General features: G+C 43.5%; 1 protein-coding gene and 1 long non-coding RNA gene across 3 annotated transcripts in view; one reads left to right on the forward strand and one right to left on the reverse strand.

Annotated features, from left to right (window-relative positions):
• LOC149167168 (uncharacterized) overlaps positions 1-15,202 on the reverse strand; it is a 223,500-nt gene that overhangs the window by 124,532 nt on the left and 83,766 nt on the right. The window lies entirely within an intron of this gene.
• The window catches only part of LOC149167169 (DNA (cytosine-5)-methyltransferase DRM2-like), a 219,114-nt gene that overhangs the window by 122,763 nt on the left and 81,149 nt on the right, over positions 1-15,202 (forward strand). The window contains exon 7 of the mRNA XM_089432574.1: positions 12,564-12,670. Within this exon, the coding sequence (XP_089288700.1) occupies positions 12,564-12,670 (107 nt within the window). The remainder of the gene's footprint in view (positions 1-12,563; positions 12,671-15,202) is intronic.

The following is a 15,202-nucleotide window of genomic DNA, read 5'->3' on the forward strand; positions in this document are numbered from 1 at the left end:
CCCCGTACGCGCATCATCAAATACTTGGGAACTCCTCGCAATACTGCAAGGGCCCCTCCGGTAGGTGCAAAAGCTACACCACCTGCTGCCGCTGGTGGAGGTGGCAAACGATCTTGCGCGGCATTACTACCTCCTGCCTCCACATCATCCTCCTCATCCTCTTCCCCGCTGGTCTCGGAGAAGACCTCAATAAAATGTGCTTTGCCAGCAGCACATCTATGACCCGGTGCCCACGGCTCCAGCAGGTGAAGCACAACCGCTTCTTCTTCAACTCCCTCCTAGCATCATCGTCAATCTGTACTCGTCCTGGATTCCCCTTCGAAGGCGGAATCCTCACATCCTTCCCCTTAGGCTGAAAAGCCTGTCGCTGGGGGTAAGGTGTCCAAGTCCTCGGTAAGACATCTTGTAAGTCCCAGGTCCTGCTGATAACATCTTGAAGGGTGGTTGGTCTAGCGGATCTAACTAGACCCCGAAGTGGATCTGCTAACCCCTCAACATACATGTAGATCCTCCGTGCCGCAGATACATCTAGCACCATCACTGAAACCCTCAAGAAATCTGAAATGTAGGTCTCTGGGCTCCCAGTTTGTTTAAGCCTCGTCAGCTCCACAAAGTGTTGTTCCGGATCCCTTCAATCAAACATCTCCATCAATCTCCTGGTGAACTCAGCATATGTCGTCATTGTGGAGTGTCCGAGTGTAACCATCCCATGGAACCACCAATCCTGGGCCTCACCATCCAAATGTAATGTCGCCACCTTGATCGCCTCCGTTTCCGACATCTGGTTAAGCTGGAAGTAAATGTCCAACTTTTCCACCCAAGACTTTGCCGAACTGTTTGATGAACCATCAAACGTAGGCAAGTGGAATCTACTAGCTGCACGGTGGGTGTCACCATCATGATAATGCTGGTACCCTCTGTGATGGTCACGGGGTCTACTATCCCGCTGGAGCTGAACAAAGTCTCTAAATGAGAGAGCTTCCCTGAACTCCTGCCCATAGACCTGGTATTCTGCAAAATAATCGCCCATATCACCGGGCTCTGCCTCCTATCGGACTCCGGCCCCCGTGTCTGCTCCTAAGAAAGTGAGCATGGTAGAGCGTGTAGGGGCATGTGAGGTCACCTGTTGAGTAGTATCACGCTGCTCTGGCAAATGGTGGGAAGCACCCGATCTCTCACCAACCAGGAAAACCCGTGGGCTCTCACGCTATCTAGCCTCTACTGCCGTGAATCTCTGCCCCATCACCTCAATCTGCCTCGACAGATCCTGTACTGATTTGAGGAGCATGTCCGCAAATCTCTTCCCGTCCTCATCTGCCATCGGATCTTCCTGCTCTGCGTCCACTACAGGCTCTTCCTGTTCTGCGTCCACCACCAGAACACAGTCTCCCTCTTCGTAAGTGTTCTCCAACCTACGCCCAGTGTCTCTATATTTCCTACCTCTGTAACAGATGTAGGGCTTTTCCGTCGGTGTCATAGATTGCTAGCTCCACAGGTTGAGCCAGATCTATGCTCTGATACCACTGTAATATCCCTTGTCAGAAATATTCCTCAAACACAAGCAAACTCCAACCAGACATGGACTAGGAGGGCATTTACCAGATATGTCGCCTCTTAAAAGAGGACGAGATCTGGAGGCTACCTGGCCCTTTCCAGACTCTATCTAAGAGTATAGGAGAAAACACACAAGTGGTATAGTAGCCGGGAAGCTCAAAGAGATAAAAATAACAATGGTGCAACATATAACAATATAACCATAAACAGATACTCAAGAAATGCAGAGAGAAATGCTAAGCCATTTTATTATACTGAGTAACAGAATGAGTACAGGAGGTGATCAGAAAGATGGCACCTCGACTTGCACAAGGCAAGTGAAGAAATACACTCAGAATAGCAAAGGAATGGCCTCTCTCTGAACTGCGTCCAAACTGCTGGAGAACCGCCGTGCTACTGCTGCTGCTAGAAATCAAATGAGGATCTGGGGTTGTTCCCCTCCTCAGAAAATGCTGAAACTCTAGAATCGGATTCTACTCAGAAAACCCAGGAAAACGCAGACAGCTTTTTTGAAATGGCCGACCCCCGAAAATCGCCCCCGTGAGGACCCACGCAATCCCTCAAGGCTCTGTGCTGCCACTGGAATAAACCCACCACAACTCTGCCTGAAACTCAGCAAAAATCCTCCAATATGCAAGAGTTGATCCCCTGCTCAACCTCCCAGCACAAATCCACCTGCAAAACCTCAATCCAAAACACCTGCCAGAAAGAACTGCGTCATCCCTCTCAAGACTGCACAGTCATCTAAGATGCTCAATCCTCCTGCCAAAATGTTGATGAAACTACTGCAAAAACACTGATGGAAATACCTTGCCCGAGCAGGCACTCGAAGTCCCCCGAGGCTAAGGGTGAGATCTCCGAACAGAGACACTCAATGCACTAAAAAATGCTGCAGACTAGCTAAACAGCCAGTGTGCTCTAAGTCGAAGTGACTAGATCAAATGCACATAATTGAATGCCAAAATGAGGAGGCTCCTCTCTCCTTTATAGCGTTGGCCTCTCTCAATCCCAAGGCTCACCTCCTCCAACGTAGCTTTCCTCTTGCCACATGTTTCTCACCATCTGCGCAGTCACTCCAAGTGTCTACGTGGGCCCCTCCTCTACGTGGTTCTTTGGCCCCCCTTGGCTCACCTTCTAAGCTACAACGTTGTGCTACTAGGGAGTGTCTTTATTCATGAAGTGAGTATGTCCCCCTCTCCTCACCTTTTTATTTATAAATAGCTATAGAAGGCAAAATTGAGCAAAATCGAATATTCCAATTAGCCATGGCTAATTAGGAATATTACACCTCAAGAAGTTGTATGGGGCCAAGATCGAAGGTTCTAAGTGAAGATCAAAGTCTCTCAGGCAAGATCGAAGTCGCTGGGTCGGAGAAAGTGTTACAACTATTACTGTTCCTGCTAGGGCAAGAAGGATCATCTGCAAGTAATGTAGAAGGCTGACTTGGTGTGGAGGAAAGTTTGTATCAAGGTCAAGAGTCTTGGAATATCTCCAAAAAACTATTGAAGGAAAAATTATTGACTGGGTTTTACCCTAGAGAGGGGTTTTGCCCTGGCTGTGAGCCTACATTTGGTGTTCATTGTTTTATGTGCTATTGCTTTGATAATGTTGATTTGGGGTAGCATCGGATGTGCTCTAGCCACGAAATTTGGTGGAGAGGTTGAGGCATATGAGATCGCCAATACCCAAAAAGGGTCTCAGCAGATTCTAAACAGATCCGGAGATATTACAATAATTAATATTTTTAATGGAGTCCCTAAGTCTAAACTTAGGGAAAATAAAATATTAATGTGTATTAATATGAATCTGTGTTAGAGTGGTCCAAAAGACATGGATCAAGCCAGATTTAATCTTCGCTTTTGATTAGGGACTTAATCTCGGCCGTTGAGATGTCAACAGGAAAAGTATAAGAGGAGGCTTGAGGGTCACTTAGAGGAGTACACCAGATGATCAGTCATTCTATTCTCTAGAGCGGGGTTTGCTAAAAGAGATAGAATCAGTGATCGGGAGAGCAGCTGAGGGGCATTGAGTATAGAGGAACAGAGAAGGCAGAGATTGTGTCGGGAGAGCAGTGCAGCAGCCAAGGAGGGTGACGCAGAGCCAGCAAGGGCTCATGCAGGGCCACGCAGAGGCAGCCAAGTGTTGTGCAGAGCACCAAAGGGGCTAGCGTAGCTGACGCAGAGGCTCCCAGAGCTGACGCAGGGCCTCCTGGGGCTGACACAGGGTCAGCGTGAAACAGAGAGGGGCTGACGCAATCCAGATTGGGCAGACGTTGGGGTTGCAAGAGCATTTTTGTGCTGAGGAGCTGCCGAAAGGGTTTTCCAGGGTTTCAGCCAAGAGATTTCTCTCAAACTGTGAGGTATAGCTGCTAAGGAAATCCTCTGTTGGGTAGGCCAGTTTCGTCACCCAGATTGTACTCTGATATTGCTTAATAAGAAAAACTCTCGGATAGCTGCACCAGTTTTCCCGCATTGGGTTTTTTTGGGGACACTGGTCAAAAAATAATGGTGTCATTTGGTGTGTTTGTTCTTGTTTCTTTTAGTTGTTGATCTGTAATATGTTGAGCATGCACTAGTGTCTAAATTAAGTAAACTTAGAAACTTCAACATGGTATCAGAGCGTGATTGCAGATCACGGGAGGACTAAAAGACATCAACCGAGCAGAGCAATAGCAGAAGAAAACAGTTGTCCCGATGTGACAGAAGTTGTTTCTAGCAGCACAGAAGCCAAGGAAGTGTGACACAGAGCTAGCCAGAGCCACGCAGAAGAAGTCGGGAACTACGCAGAGCCTTAGAGAGGCCAGTGTTGCTGACGCAGAGGGCCAGAGGGCTGACGCGGACCCATCTGGGGTGACGCAGAGACAGCGTGGGGCAGAGAGGGGCTGACGCAGTTCATAGAGAGGCAGTTGTGGGGTCTAGAAGGCTGCAGGAATATTGCAGAGTGGAGTTGGTGAGGTATTGTAGTCAGAATAGTACCTAACAGAGCAAGGCCAAAGGAGTTGTTACCGAGGGTTTCTAGCCAAGGAACCTGGATCAACAGTGCAGTTGCACAAGATGATTAGAGTAGGGGACATCTCGACAAACGGCAGAAGGATTTCCAGGAGGGAAATCAGGACTCAAAGGGAGTCCAAAAGAGAACTTCCAGACGGGAAGTAGAGACTCAGAGGAGTCGACCAGAGAACTTCCAAGAGGGAAGTAGAGGAGCGTCATGGCACTACACGGGGTAAGAGACCAAGACAGACTGGACGGAGCATCGAACTTCGCAGTCTGGAAGGCCAAAATCTTATCAGTGTTTGACAAGAATCGTGTCAAGAACTTTGCCTTGAAGACAATAGCTATCCCAGTCAACCCAAATGATAATGACAAGTACGAAGAGGCGATGGCGAGGGCTAAGTGCATTATCCTTGACGGGGTCAAGGATCATGTGGTACCACATATAGCCGAGAAAGAAAAGGTAGTTGAGATGTGGGAGGCTCTCAACAACCTGTACCAACATACTTCTGTACAGAGAAGAATGATGCTCGAGAATCAGATGAGGTCGTATCAGAGGAAGAAGGGTCAAACGATTGGCTCCTTCCTTGGAGGACTGAATGAGATCCGAGATCAGTTGACTGCTATAGGAGTGACACCGGATCAGGAGCTTATGGTGAGGACAGCCCTGAATGCTGTCTCAGAAGAGTGGGAAGTGTTTGTCCAAAGCATCCTGGGCAGAGGGACTCTCCTACCTTGGGACGAGATGTGGGCAGCTCTTCACTAGGAAGAGATCAGACGGCAGTCGAAGACAGGTAGCAGCAGCAAAGGGATCAAGGTCAAGCAGGAGGAGGAGGATGTGACCCTAGCATCTGAGGGAAAGCAGGAGAAGTGGAAGAAGAAAGATCTCTCCAAGATCAAGTGCTTCCACTGTAGGCAGATGGATCATTATGCTACCCAGTGCCCAAGGAAGAAAAGTAAGGGAGAGTCTTCCGAGACTAAGGCAGTGCCAGCACGGGCAGAGAAGGAAGTTTTGACAGACGATGACTGTGCCATGAGTGCACATGCACCACTTGAGCGGAAATGGGGAGACATCAAGCTGTAGTCAGGTGGACTATAGGCGATGAGGGCAAGATCCTTGGGGTACCCAGCCTCTTGGATTAGACCTTGCTACGGGAGCCTCGACGAGGAGTAGCAGGACTGGTTGAGATGGGTAGAGACGGATGCAGATGGAGCGACAGAGAGAGCTACAATGCAGGAGTCCCGAGACAGCGCAGAGCTAGCAAGCTGCAGCAGTGCGAGAGGCACAGGAGTGTTGCACCAACGCAGGAAGGCACAACGAGGTGTGCAACGGTGCGAGATGCAGGGAGTTGTTGCAGCAACGCAGAGGTCAGAGAGAGGGAGCACTTGCCAGCAACAGAGGGAGCTTCAACATCAGTGGGTGTCTCTAGCCCAACAGGGAGGTCAGTTGGGAGATCAATTACTTAATTCTCAGTAACTGAGTTGCAGTGCAGCAGTGGGCAGCACGATGCAGCTTGATGAGAGGAGGTGCAGTGCGGATGGAATGTTGGGAGAAAGGACCAGCAACAGCACGAATGCAGAGGGAGCTGTCGTACAGATGCAGCAGTGGCAGTGGCAGAGCCATGGGCGGCAGTACAGGAGGCAGCAGTGTAGAGGATGTTGAGTAGGAAGGCCTAACATCAGCACAGGTACTGATGTCGGATGATCAGAGTAATACTCAGTGAGGAGAATTGCTAGAGCACAGTCATCTCTAAGAGGGAGTGTTGATTTGGGGTAGCATCAGATGTCCTCTAGACACGAAATTTGGTGGAGAGGTTGGGGCACATGAGATCTCCAATACCCAAAAAGGGTTTGGGTAGATTCTAAACAAATCAGGAGATATTACAATAATTAATATTTTTAATGGAGTCCCTAAGTCTAAACTTAGGGAAAATAAAATATTAATGTGTATTAATATGAATCTGTGTTAGAGTGGTCCAAAAGACATGGATCAAGCCATATCTAATCTTAGTCGGTGATTAGGGACTTAATCTCGACCGTTGAGATGTCAACAGGAAAAGTATAAGAGGAGGCTTGAGGGTCACTTAGAGGAGTACACCAGATGATCAGTCATTCTATTCTCTAGAGCGGGGTTTGCTAAGAGAGATAGAATCAATGATGGGGAGAGAAGCTGAAGGGCATTGAGTACAGAGGAACAGAGAAGGCAGAGATTGTGATGGGAGAGCAACGCAGCAACCAAGGACGGTGACGCAGAGCCGGCAAGGGCTCACGTAGGGCCACGCAAAGGCAGCCAAGTGTTGCGTAGAGCACTAGAGGGGCCAGCGTAGCTGACACAGAGGCTCCCAAAGCTAACGCAAGGCCTCCTGGGGCTGACGCAGGACAAGAAAGGCTGATGCAGGGCTAGCATGAGACAAAGAGGGGCTGACGCAGTCCAGATTGGGCAGACGCTGGGGTTGCAGGAGCAGTTTTGTGCTGAGGATCTGCCGGAAGGGTTTTCCGGGGTTTCAACTAGGAGATTTCTCTCAAACTGTGAGGTATAGCTGCTACGGAAATTCTCTGTTGGGTGGGCCAGTTTCGTCACCCAGATTGTACTCTGATATTGCTTAATAAGAAAATCCCTCAGATAGTTGCATCGGTTTTCCCGCATTGGGTTTTTCCGGGGACATTGGTCTAAAAATAATGGTGTCATGTGGTGTGTTTGTTCTTGTTTCTTTTAGTTGTTGATCTGTAATATGTTTAGCATGCACTGGTGTTTATTTTCAGTATTTACTTTGTAAATAACTTGTTAAAGAAAAATTAACAAGTAGGTAGGAATAAATCAGAAAAAGTGCATGAAGGGTTTCTAAATTAAGTAAACTTAGAAACTTCAACAGGTAATTCCTTGATGAACTAAAAGAAAGAAGATATAAAGGAACGTGATAACAAATCAAGAACATCACAAGTAATTATCAAGAATAAGAAAATATTTATGCCTTTCTGATTTTCTAACAGGAGCAAGACCACACAACCAAAATTAAGGTTTCCCATGAAATACCATCGCTAAAAGCCAAATGGTCAGTAAAAGAGATCCCACGAGACTAGAATCCAAGGTTAATATCCAAAAGGGGTCTAGGGGACAAGAGCATAGACCTAGCCCATGCTTTCCACCGAATCTCTCCACTAATCCATGCCCAGACATGTCCATGATAAGCAAACTACAATACTCAATTACCAAATGACAAGGCATATCTTTAGGTTTGGGAGGCCCACCTTCAAACATACGATCACGGTAGATGAGTGAGGAACCACATGGTTGGCTCAGGTGGTGGAGAAATGGCACAACTTGCTAGTTGGTGGTTGCAAGGGGTTACTGGTCGAGGACCATCTTGGAGAAAAAAATTCTCCTAGGGATATCACCCACAAAATGGTGGGTAACTTGACCCTTTGCTACTACGGTTGGTAGTACCCTGGACAAGATTGAGTCTTATCTCCTCATGTGAAATCACTCTATAAGCGTGCCCGATCAGGGATTTTGTCTCGTCCAGTGATTCCTTGAACGAATGTGACCCACTCTTTGGTAAACTCATTTAGTGTTATGCGCACAAGTTCACTGTCCTCTGGTTTCTCACCTACTGTTGCTAGCTCATCTCAAACTCTGGTGAGATAGGGAGTTACGCCTTCACCCTTCATCATCTTTGTGGTCCTCAGCTTCTCCTTGAGAATCATTTTACGATTCTCTGATAGATCCTAGTATAGCTTCATGACGGCTTCCCACATTTCCCTTGTTGTATTCTTCTCATCATTATGCAGAACAATGTGATCTCAGACTCCATCCAAGACCATCCTCATTGCTTTGGCCATATCCTTCTTATGCTCATGAAACTAGATAGGGTCTGTCAGTTCAACTACTAATGTTGTCACGAACTCTTTCAGGCCATGCTCATCCAACAAGAATTGCATCCTAGCCTTCCAGATACCAAAGTTTGAGGTTCCATCAACTTTATCTTGATCTCTAAGACCTACTGCGACCATCCCTGTGAAACTCAAATAACTAGGAAATAAAATTGGAAATTCCTTCTCTTTCCTACTCGGCCTTCCCTTCACTACTCGTACCCCCTTTCTGGAATGTGCAAATTTTCTCTTGTTTTCCTCCAGAAATCCTTTTCTGGTACTCACATTGCCTACTACCTTAATTGGGCAACTCTCTCAACCTTCCAGAACTCCTCTGGAATCCAGCACACGATCTGCTGCTCCTGAAACTCGCACTAGCTGACTGGAAAATCTGCTATGGGAAATCTCGGATCTCCTCCTAGAAAGTAGATCTGGAAACCCTCTGAGAAATTCTGGAAATTCCTCTGTGTGCGTTTCTCTTCCACGCAACATTGATCTGCTGCTGCAAATCAACTGTGCCCAAATATGCTCAACAAACTCACAGATCTACTCACAAGAACCCTCCATTCGAAAAATACACTTCCTGCAAACTTTGCTTTTGAGGCTAATTTAATTTTCCCACTCCTACAACTGAAAATAGAACCCTTTTTCCTTTGCAATTCGCACTCATTGGTGGCCTGTGCAGATCTATGAAATTCTGCTCAAAACTCCCTCTAAAATTGTAAAATTTTCTCCCTTCGCTACTGAACCTTTGATTTGATCTTCAATTCTCTGATACAATGTGAAATTTCCTTAAATTGCAGCAACTGGAAATTTATTCTTCTAAAAGATTAACTGGCAGTTTATCTGTTATGTCAAATAACGAATAAATCACATTGCAATTCTTCACAATAAATTACATTGTGGAAAATAAACTGGAACTGGGAAGATAATGCACACACAATAAAATAGACACCAATATTTTTGGACTAACATCCCTGGAAAAACCTTGAAGGGAAAACCAGTGTAGCAGATGACGATTTATTTTATTATTATGCAGCAGTAAAATTCCGAGTATAATATCTAGATTCCCAACTGGAAATCCTCTAGCAAAATTCTCATTAAAATAATTTGGAGAAAATTTCTCACTCTGCCAAACAACTCTACCCACTTCTAGCTTGCTCGCACTGCTAGCCTACACAGTTCGTATGGCCTCCTGGAACTGCTCCAAATTGGCCATCGAGCCTTCCCCTGCCACTGGAAAATTTCGCTCTACCTTCCGAAATGACTTTTTGGACTCTGGCAACTGATCCAACCTCATCCCGGCAACTCGCTCTACTAATCTGGCTAAATCGCACCACTTGGACGACTTTCTCTACAAAATATTTCGGCCACCCTTCTGTTGGCTCTCCAGAACTCGAAAGATGCTCTGAAACACTGTTGTTTCTCCTCCCTCAATCATTGATGCTTCCTTCTCTAGCTCGAACTCTTCTTCCTGCTGAATCTCTGCATTAGATAGCTCAGTCTGCCCGAGAACTCGCTCTCCCTATTGCTCGATGTGTCTATCTCTATCCCCATCGATCTACTCTTATAATCTCTCGTTGGAGCACCAACAACCATGATTAAATCGTTATCAATGGCAAAGATCATCTTAGATTCGATATGTGTGAGTCTCTAGAGCTTTCTCGATCTTTCTCAATTAATTGTTGTTAATTAACCAATTTTTCGAAGTTAGGCGTTTTTTAATTATTGATCAATTAACTTCTCCTGAAACCTTTTCCGGGTTTTGGAGATCTTGTATTCTTTAACCTCTCTAACATAAGTCAAGACTAGAACCCCTGTCAGATGCTACAAAATTAACAAGTTTCACAAACATCCAATCCTATAATCTTCCCAACATCCAACTTGTGAGTCATTTATTTGACACGCAATTGACATAATATACCATTCATTGCTAGTGTAGTCTCTAGGCTCATGCAAGATTTGTGAGAGAACCACTTAAACACTGCAAAGAGGATTCTTCCTTATATCAAGGATAGTGATACATATCCGTTTGGTATAAACTATTGCAATAGGAATGCAAACCAGTTGTTCAGTAATTCTGATTTTGATTGCATTGGATATAGCAATGACAAAAGTCAACTTTAGGATATGTGTTCCAACTTGGATTTGGCCCATAGTGTGCTTTTGTAGGAAACACAAATTTCTTTCTCTATCGACCTCAGAAGTTGAATATATAGGTGTTGTTGCATAGAGGCAATGTGGATTCACAACCTATTGGGCAAGCTAATATTTCCTTTTAAGGAGTTGACTATAGTATTTTGTGACAATCAGAGTGCAATGCAAGTTGTTGATAACTTTGTTGCTCATCGTAAGATGAAGCATGTGGAGCTTTATGCCCATTATTTGAGACGGTACATGAGAAAGTTGTGTCTCCTGTTTATTGCAGGATAGATGATCAAATTGTTACCATTTTTACTAAGACTGCCACAGAAGCTCAATTTGTGAAACTTTGGGCTATGATTGGACTGCAGGAAGTTGTCCTATAATTCCACCTCTTGAATCTCCAAAGAGTTGTATTGATGATGGGTGTTGGAACAAAAAGCTTATCCCATCTTTAAATCCTTGAGACGGTGTAATCCTATCAATTGGGTAGCCTACTGGATAGTCAATTGGTCAAAGTGATTAGCAATGGTCTGGAATAGGTCGATTGGTGCATAAAATCAAAGCAGAAAAATATGGAGATCTAAGTGTGTCTAAGGTGATCAAATTTGACCATGTCTTCTATATCTCATGGGAATTACTTATGCGTTGGGTTATACAGATGATCCTATAGATCGATTTATCATGATGTGTTGATTATTCATTCCATATGTTGAGCTATGCTCACTCGTCGTTTAGTGCTATAATGGTATTGGTGTCTATCAACACCACCTATTCTTGAAATTCATGGTTCATCACTTCTACAATAGCAATATTGAAGACAAGGAGAGGAAACAAAATAGCTTAGAAATATGCACTCCAATGGTGACATTAGACATGTGTCAACTTGGCTTGATTTATTAAAGTTCACACAGCCTTAGGTCACTGAGGATAAGTTCAGTTAGGTGCAGACAAAGTGGAATAGAATAATTGGAGCTCTAGCACATTCGTTGGGTTCTTCAAACATAATGACAGTAATAGCTTAGTAATTCAGACTGCATTTTGGATTATGAAGATAATGCAGTAGCTGTATTAAATCAGGTAAGAAGGTTGTAATAATCCAAGGAATACTCCCAGTTGAATCTGAAAATTATCTGAGCTGGTACTGAATATTTAGCTACTAAGTCAAGGAGGAATGCTGTTGCAATCCTTGAAATTAGGCACACTAGCTAAGACTGCATGCTACTAAATGCACACATGCTGTTTTCCTTATTATCGTATTCATTCTTCATCATGTTCAAATAAAACTGTAATAAATTCTCATATTCAGCGAAGTGATGGGTTGACACTGAGAAACACATTGCAATGCTTATTCATGAGGATTAACAGAGTTACAAATGCATGAAGGTGAAAACGCTTATGCTGGCCTCAATCAGTTTTAAAATTCCCCTGCATTCCCTAACGTGCAGTAGTATCCACCTTGGTAGGAGGCTTACGTGGCTTTTTATAGTAGTACATTCTGAATATATTTCTGAACATAAGCATGAAATGTATAAAAGAGAAATTTATCTAGTTTCAAACTATGCTTTTGAGGTAGGAAACGTTTGATTTGCTACAAGGGTAGGCAGCTGAAAATGTGTAATTGTTTGAATTTAGAATAGTGGAAACCAGATGTGAGTAGAGAATGCCACATTTTAGTGAACAGTGATCAAAATGAACATGCCAGTAGTATTCCTTTTTTATTTCTCATGATACTTTTTCTGCAATTACAATTATTTTACCAAGTGTAGTATAATTTTAAATATTCAAGTTCCACTGATACATTGCATGTAGATTTGAATTTTATCTACTCTTGAATGTAATTATATGTTTTCCATTCTGAAGTTTCTCTTATCTTTGTAGTCTTTCTGTGTGCGGAGGAAGCTTCCTCCAGCTCCTAGGTTTATTGCAAGTCTTTCTATTCATGCCGAGTTTTCTTGCACATATTTGGATGGTGAATTATAAATATTCTGTTTGTCTGGGATGCAGGGATCAATACTACTATAGTTGAATTGGTAGATTTTATAGAGGCTCATCGGCGTGGGGTAGAAAGCAGTGAAGATTTGGAAGCAATTATTGATAATTTTGAGGATGAGGTGTGTATGGATAGTTTTTCTGGTAACATGCTTACACAAGAAATAACTCAAGATAACCAGGAATAAGATCCTTCAAAATCTATGCACTCTCATAGAAGGTCTTAGTTACGATGTGTGCTGTTTACAGAAGATTCTAGGATTTAAACTGCTATTGTTCAATTGCACTGACAATTACAAAGTGGCCCGAGAAGCTACAAAAGCATTACATCTACCTGTATCATAGTATGATACCTTGAACATACTCTGTTAAGCTGAAAGTGGCCTTGATGTCAATAGATTCAATGGAATGTCATGTGAATTGGAGATGCATGTTGATAACTATTTCCTGTTGCTTTTATGTTGTGAATCGTGATGCCTGATTACCCATCTGGGTCAATACATCCCAAGCTCTGGTCATTGCCCTTTTTCACTCACATTACCATAGTAATTTTTCCTTTTAGGTAGTTTCATGGCATAAATAGCAGAGAGGAATCAAGCCAAATTTCCACTTTAGAAGTAAGTAAAACCCCTTAGTACTGCGGCACCTCACATGTTGACATCAACTCTACAGACATGCTTGGTAATGACAGAATTATTCTACTTGCTGGATTTATTTTTTGGTTAACATTTATGTTTTGTTTCTATATGCATCTCCTAAAAACTTGAGTCACCAGAACAGCATATCTGGAGATACTGTTACATATAGATTATTCTAAAACAGGGCTATAAAAGCATTCTGCCCATCTGATAAAAAAACAGAAACCTTGACATCTAAAAGACCAGACATATAAGCATATAATTTAACAGCAGATTATGTAACAGATACCCATATTGTTTCAAACAGGACACAGACAACATAATAAAACTGAGAGTACCAGGGCAGAAGTCAATGCAGAACTCTAAACACCCGAGGAACACTTTTCTTTTTGAAGCCTGAGAGTTTCTTTTTCTATGTAGATGGGGGTTCCTGCTTCACCACAAATTCTACCAGATACCCTAGGTATTTATGCATTCTTTTCTTGAAGGCTACATCACCCTTTGGTCCTTATCTGTCAGTTTAACCAATACCATGACAGAAGGTTATGCAGAGCTTTAAACACCCAGGAACGTTTTTCTTATCTGAGCCTGAGGGAGTTTCTTCGTCTTTGTAGACGGGGTTCCTGATTCACCACACAATCCACCAGATACTCTAGACATTTATGGATGCTTTGCTAAAAGGCATCATCTTCCTTTGGTCCTTATCTGATAGTTTAGCCAATATGTCCACTTTCTCAAGCAGAGCAGCCATGTCTTCTTTGAATTTAGCTTTCCTGTTTGCATTCTTTTCATCTCTGTCACAGAGATTTTTTGTATATTCACACACAACTTGACACATCATATCCTCAATAACCCGATTCTTCTTGGGCATCTAATAAACAGAGTCGAGATGTTGTCTTTTGAAATGGACAGTATTTCTTCAGAACAAGGAGAATGTATCTCAACTGCTAGACTCCAAAATCCAAATTTTGATCTTGAGCTTGGCTACATAGTTGTAATTGTGAAAATTCGGAAACCCGAACCCTATTGCAGCGACTGGAAATTATTTTCATAATTGTTAATTAAATTTAACAATTTAGTTACTGTTTCCTACAACAAATACAGAACAACTCACACTGCAACCTACACAAATAAAACTGCGGAAGAATAAACGCTGGAAGAAATGCTAGCACACACACATAAATTTACACAGTTATTTTTGGACAAATGTCCCCGGAAAAACCCAACTTGGGAAAACCGGTGCAGCAGTGAAATCTGAGTACATCTATGGATGCCCAACTGGCAATCCCAAACGGCAAGAAAATCTGGTAGAGATATCCCCTAGGCAACCCCAACACTCGTGCTTCTTGTACTCGCGCATTCTTGCACTCGCGTGTTCATGCACTTACGCATTCCTACACTCATGTTCCTGTACTTGCACGTTCCTGCACCTGCACTCGCATTCTTGCACTGGGAAAACTCAGCATCTTGCTGCTGCCTCTCCAGATCTAGAAATCTTACTCCGGATCAATGTCCCTGCCCCTCACTGACACTGTGTCACTCTCTAGCTCAATCTCTACTGCTGCTAGCTCGATCTGCGCAAGGAACTGCTGCACAAGTGTGTTCTCTAAGTGTCCATCGACTTTTTCTTATAATCCTCTGTTGGGACTCCAACGACCAAGATTAAATCTTAATCGATGGCTAGGATTAACTTGAAGTCGATCCGTGTGAGTTTCTAGAACATTCACACCTTGACTTAATTAATTCTGATTAATTAACCATATTCCCTAAGTTTAGACTTAGGAAATATTTAAAAACTGGCTAATAATCTAATTAAGTCATTTCTAGGCAAAATTTCCAGAAACGATTTATGGGTTTTGGAGATCTCTTGTATTCTAGCCTCTCCACAAAATTTTGTGGCTAGAACACATTCGATGCTACAAAAACTAACACTCCCTCTTAGCGAGGAATGTGTTCTAGTGCTCTACTGCACATCCTGTGACAACACCCTGTCTCTGCATCATCTCTTGTCACGCT

This window comes from Pinus tabuliformis, chromosome 5_1 (assembly GCF_031772625.1).
Source record: "Pinus tabuliformis cultivar Carrire ecotype Pingquan chromosome 5_1, CPIR1, whole genome shotgun sequence".
NCBI lineage: Eukaryota > Viridiplantae > Streptophyta > Pinopsida > Pinales > Pinaceae > Pinus > Pinus tabuliformis.